The following is a 15,048-nucleotide window of genomic DNA, read 5'->3' on the forward strand; positions in this document are numbered from 1 at the left end:
ACTATCATCAGGAAAAATACTAGGAAGTTAGGGAGGCACTGCTTTTCAGTATCTTGGGAGCAATAGAGAAGTATTTCAGGGAAAGCTTAGTCCAGGTTACGGGAACAGTCACGTGCCTGCAACAGAATTACCATATTAAGGCCGTCGTTACTAAATTCGATTGTCAAATGAATCTTCAGAAGTATATATTTTGGCAAATAAATTTTGCCTCCCAAAATATCATACATAACATCCTGAAGTTACATAAATCAGACAATCTAGAATAAAAAACTCTTGCAGGTATGTAGATGTTAAACATTTTTATCACTGCAATTATTTATGGCCTTGTATATGTGATCATAAGTGGTATTTTTCAGGTTGCCAAAACTTGATATTCCCTATTTCAATGATTGATGACAAACTACACTGAAATATTTTATATGGATTTATTTCATTATTCCAGCTCAGTCCTCAATGGATTTTATGTATTTCTCATAGGCATCTTCATTCATCAGATCATCAAGTTCAGCAGGGTTTTCCACAGTCATCTTGATAAGCCAACCTGTAGCGAGGAAATTAAAAAGAAAAACAGTTGCTAATATCTGTCAAGAAGGATTCATTCACGTTACTCCCTCAGAACAGTACTTCCAGTATGCATACAAGCCCTGTAACACAGGTAGAATCAACAGGACTTCGTGTGCAGGCAAAACGATGTTTTGATGCTTTAAAAAAAAATGAATAAACAACCAACCTGTCATAAGAAATGGCCTTCTGAGTCAGACCAGCTATCTAATTTAGTACTGTCTCTGACAGTGGCATTAAGGAGACAGTGTCTAGAAAGAGTAAAAGAGCCTGATCTCTCAGTATCATGAGCTGTTACAAGATCAAAAAAGAGAAATGCAATCAAGGGAAATAGATTTAAATTCAACCAGTCTATGTCTGAAAAGAACACACTGTAAAGCAGCTGTCAGCAAAGACTGCAATAAGACTTTCATGTTAAATTTTATTGGGCTTGAACTATATTCAATATATTCCATTTAAGCCTCCCCACCATTAAACTGGAAGAACTAGGAATTGCAGAGCCATGTGTGATAGGATAGCGAGAGTCCAGGAGGTATTCATTACCGAAAGATAAAAATGATATCTTACCATCTTGATAACAAGATTTATTGACAAGCCCTGGATTATCTGCCAGGGCAGCATTAATCTCAGTCACTTCTCCTGAGAAAGGACAGTAGAGTTCACTAGCAGCTTTCACACTTTCCAAAGCTCCAAACTCATCTGAAACACGGAATATAATTGAACGCTTTTAAGAGGAAAATACAAAGTGCTGTAGGTTTTTTTAGTCAGACATTCTGGTGATGGCCTAGCCATTGAAGAACTGTCTTGATCTCGAGCAAGGAAAACTGTCAGAGATGGAAGTCACCAACTTTATGACAATGATCAGCAGTATTAAATTTGATTTTTATGCTCCTGAATTCTTCTGGGGAACTTGCATAACACTAGCTAGCTAGCTGGCTGCTACAGAAGGGACGGAAATTTCTTACATTTGGCTAATCCTTTGGCTAAAGCCCTACAGTATATGATATGATAAAGGGTTAGAAGGAACCACATCCAGCTCTTGCTGCAAGAGACATAAATATGCCTTCTATCCACAATTTATACCTTGTTATACATAATTTGGTTACAAAATAGACACAGCTACAATTTCAGGAATCCCAGTTTTTCTTCAAGTTAACATTTGCACTCACTGGAAAACACACATTAGTATTCAGAAGCACCGCACTGGAATCACCCAGCCGCTCTTCCCTTTTTTCTGTTTTGTAGGAAATGGTGCCTGGAGCAATGTTAGTCCAGAGTAACTCTAAGCCGCAAGCAAACAGGACAGAGGCTGGGGGAACACGGAGCTGTCAGAAGAGTAGATAGGCATCAGCACAAGGAATCAGAGAACAACATGTTCTGGGAAAGCTTGGAATTAGACTAAGGCCAGAACGGGTAGAAAAGAGAAGAACTAAACGGAAATGAAATTCCTTCAGATAAAACAAAACTACAAGTTGGTTAATTAAAACCCTAAAGAGAAAGACAACTTTTGTCTAACATTCACCCTTCAAAGTGATGTAATAATTTGGCCAAAACAGTTCAATATGGACCTATTCCACAAGAAGGATGGCAAAAGAAAGGCCTGCTACTTTACCTCAGTAAATCTACATTCTTGTTCTGCAACGTCTGAAGCTAATGACAATCTTCTCTTCATATACTAGCGAGACAGCTCTCCATGTAAAGGCTTTTCCTTTCTACCTATAAATGCTCACTCTTCTCGAACATGGAAAATTACAGAACTTAATCATTAAGAATGTAACAATTTGTACGTCACTAATGAGCAAAAACCTATGATTACAGTTGATACCCCAAAATTACTGAGTCTGTATATTCATAGAAAAATTAGAGCTTGACATCAATTAGATGTTTCACATCGTGCGACTCGTGAGGCGCGTAACTGCAGACTTACAAATAAGCTAGCCTAAACACTAGCAAGTCCAAATCAAAGCATAAATATTTTAAAAACAGCGTGTAGATAAAATTATTACAAAAAATAAATTTCAAATGTTTGGTTTTTAAATAAATGTCTTCACAGTTTAATAAGCAGGTATTTTCTGCTACCACACGTGGTCTGACAGTGAGATGTTGAAATTACAGCTGTCTCTTGTAAAAATACCCGAATTTATTCTGCATCCAGGAGATTTATAATGGTATTAATGAACATAGGGATTACTTCATAAAATTCATCTTTGCAAAGGGAGAGTGGGATGAGTAATCACTTAATTAGAAATTAGTGCTGAAACTTACCATGTTTATTCAATTTTGTCCCAACTTCTGGAAGACTACAGTAAACAATGTCTCCTAATGCTTCCTTAAAAGAAAAACAAAAGCATCATACATTAAAGAAACTATTCATGGGAGATATCTGATACAGTAACTCTAGTATCACTGTATATAAGTAATCTCAGTCTCTAAATTTGGTTCTCAGTCTTTAAGGACTGCATATTTTTCACTTTTTCTTTTTAAACATTTAAACTGAAAAAACTGTTTTGTTATCATGCCCCGAATGCCAAATTATTGTTTATCTGTTACAGTGTTAATAACCCTCAGGCTGAGTTACAAGGCTTATACACAGATTTCTTCAGGCAGAATGAGAAATAACATCCACTGATCTTCTTAGCATCAGCTAGAGTAACAACAGTTTTAAAGGGCAAAGTTCCCAATGATTTGAGGGATTTCTCTTTTTGTTACAAAGCACAGAGGACTTACTTCCAGTGCGATTTGAAAGAAAATGCAATGATTCCTCCCCAGAGACACGGACAACTGGAGAGCTGTTCGCATACAGTTTGTCCTTACTGATTTAATAAGGAGCCTTATCACCATGAGAATCGGCTCAGCCAGAATAGGCTTCTGCCTCCTCACTGACAAATGTACCCTGTCTCACAAAAGGCTAGGAATCTTACAAAGTACTAGTGTTATTCACAGAAAACTGAGATTACGGGAAATGCTGCTTGTCCGAAGAAACATTAATTCCACTTCACTGATAGCTTCTCACATTAGATTTTCTGAAGTTTCCCATACAGTGAATCTCTGTCCTGAATTTGCCTGTGACTATTCCAAATCAAGTACTTGCATGAGAACAAAAAAAACCCCAAAATCCAAAAGAATTCCTATCCTAGGGTAAGAAATATATGCCACGTTGTACTTCTGTTCACAATTGTTCTTTAGCCAGAGGGATTGCACTGTATTCATGTTCAAGGGAAATGTGGCCTAAAAAGTGCATGATATCCTCTTCATATAGCCGTGAACCCCTCACGCCTATAAGACCTGAAGTAATAAAGGAAGTTTTAAGTTCTGCTGAACCATTAAGTTTCTCATCAAGTTTAGCTCTCCACAGGCTCAATCTGAAGCGATGAAGAATTTATCAGAATGCTGAAGCAGCATTCCCTTCACAAATAATGTGATAGATCCAAGTCCAAAAATCATGCTTAGTGTATAGCATATGCAATTAGAACAATAAAAAACAGCAACTGTCCAAAGAGCAAGGACAAGAACAGGTATGCATAAATAAATATTGCAGACTTGGGTAAGGGGGGAAGGATCAATACCTGTGCAAAATTGCTGATTCCTACTGTTCCAATGCCGTTTTCAACAGATACCCATTCATGCTTGTCTGTGAATTTGCGGGCTAAAATGAAACAAACTTGATATTTCAGAAATAAGTGACATGTTGCTCACTTAAATACAGTAAGACAGTTGCAGGCTTAAACTGTGGGGTTTTTTTACTGAGGTTAGTTTTGTTTGTTTTTCTTGGAAAATATTTTAAACAGCAAATACAATTTACAGAAGCATTTTGTTCTGCTCATGACATGCTTAGTGACACGCTAGAAGCTCACTAGAGGTTCTGCTGAGAGCATTACTAGTTCCTGGGCAATCCTCTAGAGACTGTTAAAGCACAGGAGCAAAAGGAGTAGTTCTACTTCAAACAAAAGTGTAAATCTGAAGCATATATGCATACTTTACTCATAGTTATGCATTTCTATGATAGCTTAGCGGCTTTTCAAGCATATTTAGTGTTCGTTTCTGACAACCACTTTGTTATTCCCGGGAAGGCCGGTGTTAATGACCAGAAAGCGTGTCTGCGTTACAGCATCCCATTCAAAGTACTTCAACAGAGCCATCAGTTGAAGTAAAAAAAGATGCAACCTAGCTAAAGTGACTGATTCTCTTCCCTCCCCCTGACATCTCCGATAGAGTCTATTTCTCCCTGGTTAAGGTTGTCGCAGACCTATGTAAAATTAAGGCAAATTAATACAGGGCAAATTAAGTGACTCATACAGGTAACTGTTACCTAAGAGAATCTGCTCTCTGTTAATACTGTTACTGCAAGAAGAACACAGTAGTTATTCTGTATAGTTTTAAAATAAGCATATTTAAGACCCTGTTAAGTCTCTGCATAGAATCATAGAATGGTTTGGGTTGGAAGGGACCTTAAAGCTCACCTGGTTCCAACGCCCTGCCATGGGCAGGGACACCTTCCGCTAGACCGGGTTGCTCAAAGCCCCGTCCAGCCTGGCCTTGAACACTGCCAGGGATGGGGCATCCGCAGCCTCTCTGGGCAACCTGTGCCAGTGCCCCGCCACCCTCCCCACCCAAGATTTTCACAGCAATCTTACAATTCTACATATATTTTAGATCTGTAAGATTCAGGGCAGCTTGTACTAGCTTGTGTTAGAAGTAATTCCTTTTATAAAGTCATACGGAAAAACGTCAAAAGAAGTAATTGAAACAGGCAACATTTTTCTTGCTAACATTTTACCTGGAACTGTTCTTACTCTGAGCATTTTCAGCCTGCTTTATCTGTTTTCTCACTTCCATAGTTTCCCCATAGATACGTTCTCCCCCCACACTTTTTTTTTTTTTTTTTAATAATTTATTTTTAATTTTCACTTATAGCACCTATCCAATCAGGCAAGGGATGTTGCAGAAGCTGGAGAAGATAACTTCTTAAACAGAGCTCCCTGTGTGATTAGTGCCAGAGCAGTACAGCTGGACCTTCCTTTTGAGTTCGAAATTCTCATCTCGGGCTCCTCCTCTAGGCTGGACTCCTTATACCTGCTAGAGAAACTACACTTCTGCAAATCCTTATATATTTTCTAAACTTGTACATGAAGGAAAACAGAAGTTCTGACTGTACACCTGCTGAAAACTTTCCACTGTGAGTCAGTTGTATTTTAAGCCGTTTCAATTGTAGTGATCCTCTTATTTATGTCTGAACACGTATAAAAGAAGCAAGCCTCAGATAAAATGGTTTGTCTTTGAAGGTGGCCTCAGTTTTACAGACCTCAGTAGAGCAATGCATGATTTTGCAAGTACAGTACACAAAAAATTTTGAGTAATATGCAAATATGAAGTACTTTTCCATGAATTATCACTCAAAAAACCCAGAGAATTTCAGCTAGCATTATTTATACCTGCAAAAATCTCTCAGGACACATTCTAATGAACAGAAGAAATCAAATGTCTTAAATCATTTTAGGTCAAGACATTAAACCCATAGGAATTTCATTGGAAATGGAAAGAAGAACGGAGAATGACACACAATCTCAAACTCAAGCTGAACATTTGTGACATTACACATCACTAAGAAGCCAACCAGTATCTTTTTATGTAGGGTAATAATATTGTATAAGATTTGTTTACAAAACAAGGTTAAAAAAAAAGAAAAACAGAAGACTTCCATGATCAGTTTGGAACACAGCAGTAAAATGTTCTCAACAGTTAGAAGAGCACATAAGCTCCTTGTAGGACAAAAAAAAAAAAAAGTGAAAAATGAAGAATTCTAACCATGTAACAAAAAACACTGCAAATAAAGGTCAAATTAAAGAGAGTTAATAAGTAATCTCAACATTTGAACTTTGCACTTATGTGATCAGCTCATTAAATAAATCAAATTAACTGAATGTGAAATGTCAAAGCATACCAAATTTTTTTCTGTGAGCATTCTTTTTCAGAAGAGCAACTAAATTTACTCCAGCTTCATTCATTTCACCATGACTTTGGTTTCAGCTTAACTAGCACATTCTGAATTCATACCTTCATTTAGTTTAGCCTGCTTCTATTAAATATTTCATAAATATATACCTCAAGAGTGAAGGAAAACTCACACTTGCACAGAGGCATACAAAATTTTTCCTCTCTGCCTAAAACAAAAGCATAATTTATGTTATTCCTTCAAGTTATACCTACAGAAAAACAATGGGTATATTAAACAATTGGAATAGTGAAAAAAGCTTAGATCTTGACTCAATTTACAAATACTAACTAATAAATGTTATTTTGTTCGCTTGTAGCAGAAGGCAGCTAAACAGACAGGTTAAAAGACCTGGAAGGAAATTTATAATCTCTTCTTAGTGGTAGTCATTACTTTTATAGCATATTCTCCTCCCCTCCTATCTTTTCAACATTCCTGTCTTCTAAAGTACCACAGATTCTGTTTTTCAGACTTGCGTGGCTAACTTTCATTCAAAGAGAGCTTCAACAGCAGCAGATACTTTCTGAATTAACTCCATTAAGTGCAAAATCACGCCAAGCACCGAGGTGCAAGTCCATCTCCTGCCCTAACGCTTCCGTAGCGATACCGACAGGAGCTGGCGAGGCCCGGCCAAGCTCCTTCAGCACCAAGCAGGCCCTGAGCATCTGGCTGGGCTTTCCCGGCAGCCCAGGGCAACCCAAGCGCTGGGGCTGCCGCAGGCCTGCCTCCTCCATCCAGCCCTTTCTGCTGCTGCTGCTCCTTGCAGCTAGCGACAAGCTGCTCCAGTAGGACGATCCCAGGGAAAGCCATCCACTTGTTTCGCCAAGTTCGTTTTCTCCACGCTCGGCCCACACAGCGATGCCTGCGGCCGGGGCCAGAAGGGGACAGGGCCACTTTGCTGAAAAACTGCAGCGTGGAGAGGAGGTGAAAAGTTTTCTGCCGGTTAATGGAGATGAACCAGCTCCTCACGGGAGGAGGAACCGGGAGAGCGCCAGCGCCAGGCCAAGGGGCAGGTGGAACCCGCGCCGCCGAAAGCAAGGAGGCGTCAATTGCCTCCTGCAGCTCTAAGCCCTTGCAAGGCTTCAGCCATCTTGCGAGGCTTCTCCCCGGTTCCCGCGCCGGCAGCCCCGCACCGGCGGGCGGGGACCACCCGCCGCAGAGCAGCGGCAGCGCCCGGGGCCGCGGGGCAGCCGAGGCGCCCGCACGCCTCCCCACGGGGCGCTTCTGCGCGCCGGGGCCCGGCGGGCCGAGCCCCAAACCCCGCGGCTGCCCCCGCTCGCAGCGGGGCGATCGCTTCAGCCAGCGCCGCTCCTCCGCCGGCCGGGCCGGGCCGCCGGGCCCGCCCCCGCCCGCAGCACCGGCCCGGCTGCGGCAGCCCACGCTCCTCTCCCTCCCGGGAGCCCCGACAGGAGGGGAGCGACGACCCCCCGCAGAACCGGGCTTCCCTCCCGCCGCCGCCACTCACCGGACAGCACCAGCGAGCTGGTGGCCAACCTCCGGGCCGCGGGCACCCGCGGCGGCGGCGGCGAGAGGCGCGGGCAGCGCGGCGCCAGGACCGGCCCGACCCGCCGCAGCGCTCGCCACGCCATCTTTGCCGGGGGCGGGCGGCGCCGCGCCGAGCTCCCGCCTACGCGGGGGCGTCGTCAGGGGCGGCCGCTACCGGCGGCGGCCGTGGCCGGGGCTCCTCAGCGGGCGGCGCGGAGCCTGACGGGGGTTAACGGTCCCCGACGGGGGCGAGCGGTGCCTGACGGGGGTTAACGGTCCCCGAGGAGCCGCCCCGCAGCCGAGCTGCTCCGAGCCCCGCCGCAGGCCGCCGTGCCGGGGGCGGGAAGGAAGGCGGGCCCCGGGGGTCGCCATCTTCCCATGGCGCTTGCTTGGCGGAAAGCGAGGGGTTTTAGCCAAACGGTGCAAGGAACGCTCAGCGTTTATTGAATACAGATGCTAAGTCTACACGAAGTACGCGCGGGACACTTTGTCTCCGGTTTAGCGTTATTTCTTCTCTAATGCTCCGTACCATCAGTCAGCAACAGTTTACTGGTTGAATGCCGCAGCATTTTAGTCAGAAGCCACGGTAACCTAAGTCTAGCCACTGCACCTAATAGTTAAAAAGTAAATCTTTCACCCACAAAGTGACTTTTCATCGTGGTTATCATTTAATCATTGACGGGTTGTGTCGGTTAATCGTTAGTGACTGGCTTCTCCTCCTTCTTGCATTTAATCCCGAAGAAACTGAAAAGTTTCATTAGCATTAGATCAACAATCTCCTCTTCTTCTGAAGCCTAAAATAACGAGAAGCAGGATGTTACAGGGATGCGCAGACCAGGAGCGGATTCAGTCCCTGCTGAAGCCAGAGAAAGTTGCAAGAAAAAAATCTCTGCTTGAGGTGAAATAAGCCAACTTTCACTCTAAACAGCGTGAGTAACTGCCAAAGCAAAACAACACGCAAGTATTTTTATCAAGACAAAGGTCCCAGCCAGGTGAGCGTGGACATTATAGATGAAATTTTGGCTCTGTCAAAACCCATGGAAATCTTGCTACAGGAGCCTGGAGTTCACCTGCCAGCTACTAAACAGCTAGTGGTATATACAAGGAGCCACCCACCATTTCTAGATTAAGTCAATGAGAAAAACTAAATTTATCTTGTTTTCTATTGACCATATCCTTTGTTTTCATCTCCCTTGACTTTATTTAAAACGTAGAGGAAGTTTGGACAGTGCTGGAGTACTAAGCTGGATTTCACACCATGCTATCAATAGCTGGAATGGGTCAGGCACTCACGGCAGCATTTTTAAAAGGAGCTGTAAAGCCCTCATGGGCTTTAGTAGCAGTTTGGGCACTGATTTCAATGGAGCTGGGACACGAGCCTAAGACTTTTTTCCTGGATTTAGTATGTGAACAGAAGGCTACAAATCAGATCTTGTACTAAATCTGATCAGGGACTCGTCTGAACAGGAATGGACAGCGTAAATCTGGAAAATCTGAAGTGTGCTTGGTGAGTCGATGTTGACTTCTTAAGAGTTGGACTGAGTTTACGTGGGTTTCATCCAATGGTAGAATACCTAAATCATGAGTAAGCACTGCACAACAAATGTTAAAAACAGCAGGAGAGCTTAGATGAACACACCTGGTAGTGCTTCTGCTCCTCACTAAAAGCAACCAGAATCACCGAAATGAACAGATTCAGTACCACAAATGTCATGAAAATTATGCAGGATCCAATTAAGAAGGAGCCTAAAATTGGGTTGTAGTCCAAGACCTGTAGTGTTAATAAGGTAAGACATCATATTTTGATTTAAAAAAAAAAAAAAAAAAAAGCACATAGTACAAGCAGTTAACAGACAATGAGTTTGTCTCTCTGAAAATCCTTGTGGCTAATAAATTATGCTATATATGTTTTATATATATATTAATTTTCTCCTTTAGTCGCCTTCCTACATTGATGTGATATAGTGCAGAGATGATAGAATATTTTATATATGTGATATATGAATCTGGGCAATCTTTGGGGCTTTTTAAGTGTTTGCATTTGAATGTAATGGCATGAAAGTTTCACGTGAAAGTTGACAAGCCTGGAGATCTGTTTATCCACAGAACAGCTGAAGGTCCATCATGCCTCAGCTTTCAAAGTATAGATGAAATCTCTGTGTGCTTTTATTTAATAGTGTCTTTACAAAGAAGCCCAGTCAGACTGTCATGGACACATATCAACTAAGGGTTGTGCAGAAATCCAAACCCTTCATTTTCATGTAAGCTATAATGTAGGAATATATTTTCATGATTAACAGTAGACGTGAAAATCTTTATGCCCAATTACTGATCTTCAAAGCTACCCATACCCTGTTGGGGTGTGGGTGTGTGTTCAGAACAAATGCAGGGCATCGCTCACATTTCTTTCTGTAGCTTTCTAAGGAAAGTGCTCAAAACTCTCTGTAAACAATAAGTAACATATCCAGTTAAAATGTGAGCACCTTTCTCAATGAAAGGTTCCTTATGAGTCTACTGATGGTCAAAATGGGATGTGAGATATATTTCACTTGGTATCTCTTTCTTGTCTTGATGAGAAAAGGTGGCTGCTTTAGGAAGCTGTGGAGCTTGCAAAATAAGGTTAATCTCTAGCACTAATTGGAAGTCTTTCTATTTGCTGGTTCAAAGCATATTTGATAGCTGAGCTGCTAATTACACAGTGATAAACTCAAAATCAGAGGTGGTACCTCCTCATAGTTGAAGATTCCCAGCTGAAGACTGACCATGGTCTCTGCTGAATCAAAGAGTGTTTTGTAAGAGTAGAGCTTCCAGCCAAATATCAAGTTTGTCTGCAGAGGAAAGAAGGTGTATCTTGGGTCATGATCAGAGTACTTGCTGCAAAATCAGCTAATGACTGCTGTATTCAGAGAAAGCCCTCCTAGCTTGTCATCAGAGCCATGAAGCTTTTTTGTGTTTTGGGGTTTTTGTGTTTACAAACAGGAGAAACACCAAATGAGGTCACAGCAGAAGACTAACCCAGAGCTAAGAACTGGATTCACACTTTCTGAATGTGTTTAGCTGTAAGACCTTTTATCGCGGATACGAGAATGTCTTATATCTGCTCAGCTTGCCACTAGATATGTAAAAAATCTGCAAATACATGACAAAATCATGAAAGTAATTTAGCCCACCTCCAAGGAGCAGATTTATCCCTGCATAAGTGATCAAATTAATCATAGTCACAAACACTTGCCTTTCAGTGCACAGATCCTTCCCAATAGGCAACTTCTTTGTTTGCTCTCAGTAACCAAGGTGCTATTTTCTTCATTTATATCTTGTGGGCCTGCTGTGTCTGATTTAAATGGGGGCTGCTGCAGTCTCACCTTCTTCTCCATCCCTCTGCCTCTTTCTTTCACAGCTCCATCACTTGACAACAGGCTGGGTCATGGAACTGATCTCATCACTTATTTCACCTGTTAAGTTTGTGGCCACACCAGTGCCTAAAGCTACTCAGTTGCTAGAGTGTCAGTACTGGAGGGAGAGATGAGGAACGTGGAATCAGGCAGTGTGAGACTGCAGCAGGTCCCGTTTGTCACAGGGCTGCCCTTTACAGGACAGTTTGGATTTGGCTCAGATGGTTTCCACTTTTTCAGTGATTTTGCAATTGAGATGTGCTGAATTTCCCACATTACTCTGCCAGAAGATTTACACAAAAAGTGTCAGCCAAAACAGTAAATATAGTTAAATAGTTGCAGTCCAATAATTCTTTAGTCTCATTAGAATGAAAATATCATTTTATTTGCATAATAAGTATTCCTATGACAGGCAGAAAAATAATTATTTCCCACTTAAAAACTGGCCAAACAGAAAATGGCACTTGCTGCACTCTCCCCAATTTAAGCTTTATCCACAAAACAATTTTTCCTTTACTTTGTTCTTTGTCACACCTATTACACACAGAGAATCCATTTTTTCATCTCAGTGTTTGGTTTTTGTACTAAATTTCAATTTTCAAAGAACAGACAAGTGGATATTTTAAATTCTCTTTCACTTATACTGAAGAATTGGGCTCCAAGCTGCTAGCCCAAGATTTAGATAGGCAGCTTTATTCAGTTTTACATTTCAAAGCTATGTTGCTTTCAGCATTCAGAAATAATTCATTTAACCTGACAGTACCTGGATGCAGACTGCAGACAACAGAAACCACAGGGGTACTCACAGCAATGGAATAGGCGAGGAACATGATTGCAATAACGGTGATGAATCCAGAAATATCACCCCACGCCCTCCTTAGCGTTGAAGTGATCATGTTTAGTTTAGGGTTGAGCCTCAGGAGATGCCACAGTTTCACCGTGGAGAGAAGCACTAGGAACGCAATCAGGTAGCCAAGAACTGCATCAGCTCTTCCTGTTTCATTAAAGCTTACACAGCTGTTAGAAAAAAAGAAAAGATGTAATAGACCGTGCACACAGAAGCCGCTGAAGTGCATAAATGAGTCTGCTGGAAAAGCCAGTCACTCTGTCCTTGTTTTCAACGGAGAGCTAACTTGTGTTCTTGCTTGAATGTTCCCGTCCGCGCTTCCTGCTGTGCGCACACAAAAAGCTCAGCTGTACATGGCAGAGGTTTTTTATCAGCATTAGCTAGAGCCAAGAGAGGGTCTAGGCTGTAGCACAAATGCTGCTCATTTTTAGCAAGTCACAGTTTAAAGGCAGCTAATGCAAACTTACTATCAAATTCTGACCCTGAGAAAGGAAGACAGGTTCTGCTGTGCACGTGTAGTTGGAGAGGATGGGGTTACTGGTGCTGTGCAGCTGGCAGGATGCACCAGCTGTGGCAGGGTTAGCTAATTTCCAACAAGACGTGTGAGAAGGTACTGTAAGGCACGAAGTAAAAGATTGGAGGTCAGAACTGTGGTCTGTGACTGAGGCAAGTCAAGTCTTAACGTTAGCCGGAAAAACTTGGTAATACTTGTATTTACCATTTATAAAGGTAGCACATTGTTTGTACTTAGGATTTTGTTTACAACAGAGGTGACCACAAAAAGCTTTTATAAATTGTGCGTGCTAATATAGCACATGACATACACCTATATGATATATGCGTGCTGCATTAGCAAGAATGTAGCCGTCAGGTTAAAGGAAGCATTTGTTCTTTCCTCTCATTCAGCGCTTGCGAGGTTGCATCTGGAATACTGAGCCCAGTTTTGGGCTCCCCAGTGCGAGGAGGACATTGAGTCCGGTGAAGGGCCACTGAGATGGTTGGGAGTTGGGGTACAGGGCATACAAGAGAAGGATGTGGGAGCTGGGTTTGTTCAGCCTGGAGAAAAGAAAGCTAAGGAGGCCTCTAATTGCTGTCTCCAGCTACCTGGTTGGTGGTTGTAGAGAGGATGTAGTAAAACTCTTCCTGGAGGTGCACGATGAAAGGACAAGAGAAGACAGCCACAAGTTGCAGCAAGAGGAGTTCCAGCTGGACATGAAAAAACCAGTTTTTTTCTTTGACAGTGAGAGTGGTTCAGCACTGGCGCAGGGGTCCAGGGAGGCTGTGGAACCTCTGTCCTCGGAGATACTCAGAATTCAACCAAAGAGGGCCCAGAGCAACCTGATCTAACACCAAAGCAGGAGGTTGGAGCAGAGACCTCCAGAGGTCCTTTCCTTCCTAAATGATCCTGTGATTCTATGACCTCTTTCCTGTGTGACTGTTCTTTAACAGATGTTATCATTTTCCATTCTGTATAAAATAAGTCGTTATTGTCCTCTCACCAATGGCTTTTTACAACAAAGAATGAGGCAGATTATGTACTAGCTGGGTAGATGTCCCATAGCAGAAAGGCTTGTTGATTCAGAAGAGGGTGACGCAGATAGGGAGCTAGTGGCTAGGCTAGGGAACTTGGTGCTCAAGTCTGCTGGATTTTATTAGAGCAATATCAAAAGAAAATCCTATTGCTGACACACATCTAAGCCCTGAAATACTTACATGCTTCATGAATACAGCCATATAGGGTAGCATTACCTAGCACAGACAAGCTGCTGTCTGGGAAGAGGAAAAATAGATTGGTTTCTGCATAAGTATCACTGACAAAGGATGCACTGACTAGCATTAGTACTTACTCCTCTTTGTGGTCCTGGTAGTAGCTGATGTCTCGGGTCCCAAGGATTGTCCGTTTCACAAACACCGACAGGGCACTCCAGCTGATCAATATAATGGCCATCTCCAGGAGATTCCACTTGCTGTGGAAGTATCTCCATCTCAGAGTCTTCATCAGTTTTCCCTGTGAAAAGGAGAAGTTTTCTCTTTCAGTCTCGTGACTCTGTATCATATGGCACACCTCTAAAGATTAGGGCTATCCCCTCTGCAATAAGCAAACTACTGCACATCGATAAAACTTCATCTTGCACTAATTTCTCATTATCTTTCTCAAAAGAAGCATTCCGGCCAAATAAAATGTTGCCTTCCTATTATTTAATACAGATACAGTATCTGATTCAATCTTCCATCGGTGCAAGTCAGCAGCAGCACTACTGAAATCAAGTACAGTCCTAAAGTTTTTGTAAGTGAAATCAAAACCAGACACAAGGTGATGCTGTCAGCCGAGTTTGCGTTGGGTCTCACCTGCACTATCATGTAGTACACAATAAAGACGAAATAAATTACTTCTGCTGCAACCACAAAGATGTGGAGACTGTTGGTGTATGGGTAAAGCCGGACACTTTGCAGCTCTGTGCTTGTGAAGAAGGCCCCTAAAAAGCAAACGATTTTTCACCTCAGTGCTCTGTTAATTACATCTTTCTGTTTTCATTCAAACAATTTAGTTCACCGGTAAGACTTCTGTACTCGCACTCACATCAATGTGAGACTGAATCCAACTATCAAACTAAGATTTAGATTTGATTATGTGAGTAGCCTTATAAGTATTCTTTGAAATAGGAATTTCAGGCAGTCGATGGCTTTTAGAGTGCTTCTGCTCTCTTGTATGATAGTATGATATTAATCCCAGCAGGGCTGAGTTTGGATTGGACTACAAATGCAGAAAT

The 15,048-nt window shown here is 42.3% G+C and overlaps 2 protein-coding genes across 2 annotated transcripts in view; both read right to left on the reverse strand.

The window, feature by feature from the left end:
- Nucleotides 1-422: 422 nt before the first annotated feature.
- GCSH (glycine cleavage system protein H) lies at nucleotides 423-8,142 on the reverse strand (the record flags this gene model as incomplete). Its single annotated transcript, XM_082319598.1, has 5 exons — nucleotides 423-541; nucleotides 1,129-1,260; nucleotides 2,827-2,890; nucleotides 4,128-4,207; nucleotides 8,019-8,142. 5 exons carry the CDS (start codon nucleotides 8,140-8,142, stop codon nucleotides 444-446), a joined length of 498 nt encoding a protein of 165 aa, XP_082175724.1. The 3' UTR covers nucleotides 423-443.
- A 588-nt stretch (nucleotides 8,143-8,730) lies between these two features.
- The window catches only part of LOC309594295 (polycystin-1-like protein 2), a gene marked incomplete at both ends in the record, with an annotated part of 41,603 nt that continues 35,285 nt past the window's right edge, over nucleotides 8,731-15,048 (reverse strand). Inside the window, 6 exons of the mRNA XM_082319846.1 lie at nucleotides 8,731-8,832; nucleotides 9,678-9,809; nucleotides 10,765-10,866; nucleotides 12,237-12,447; nucleotides 14,125-14,285; nucleotides 14,627-14,754. Of these exons, the coding sequence (XP_082175972.1) occupies nucleotides 8,731-8,832; nucleotides 9,678-9,809; nucleotides 10,765-10,866; nucleotides 12,237-12,447; nucleotides 14,125-14,285; nucleotides 14,627-14,754 (836 nt within the window). The remainder of the gene's footprint in view (nucleotides 8,833-9,677; nucleotides 9,810-10,764; nucleotides 10,867-12,236; nucleotides 12,448-14,124; nucleotides 14,286-14,626; nucleotides 14,755-15,048) is intronic.

The sequence above is a fragment of the Platalea leucorodia genome (genome assembly GCF_965183815.1).
Source record: "Platalea leucorodia genome assembly, chromosome: 8".
Lineage (NCBI taxonomy): Eukaryota > Metazoa > Chordata > Aves > Pelecaniformes > Threskiornithidae > Platalea > Platalea leucorodia.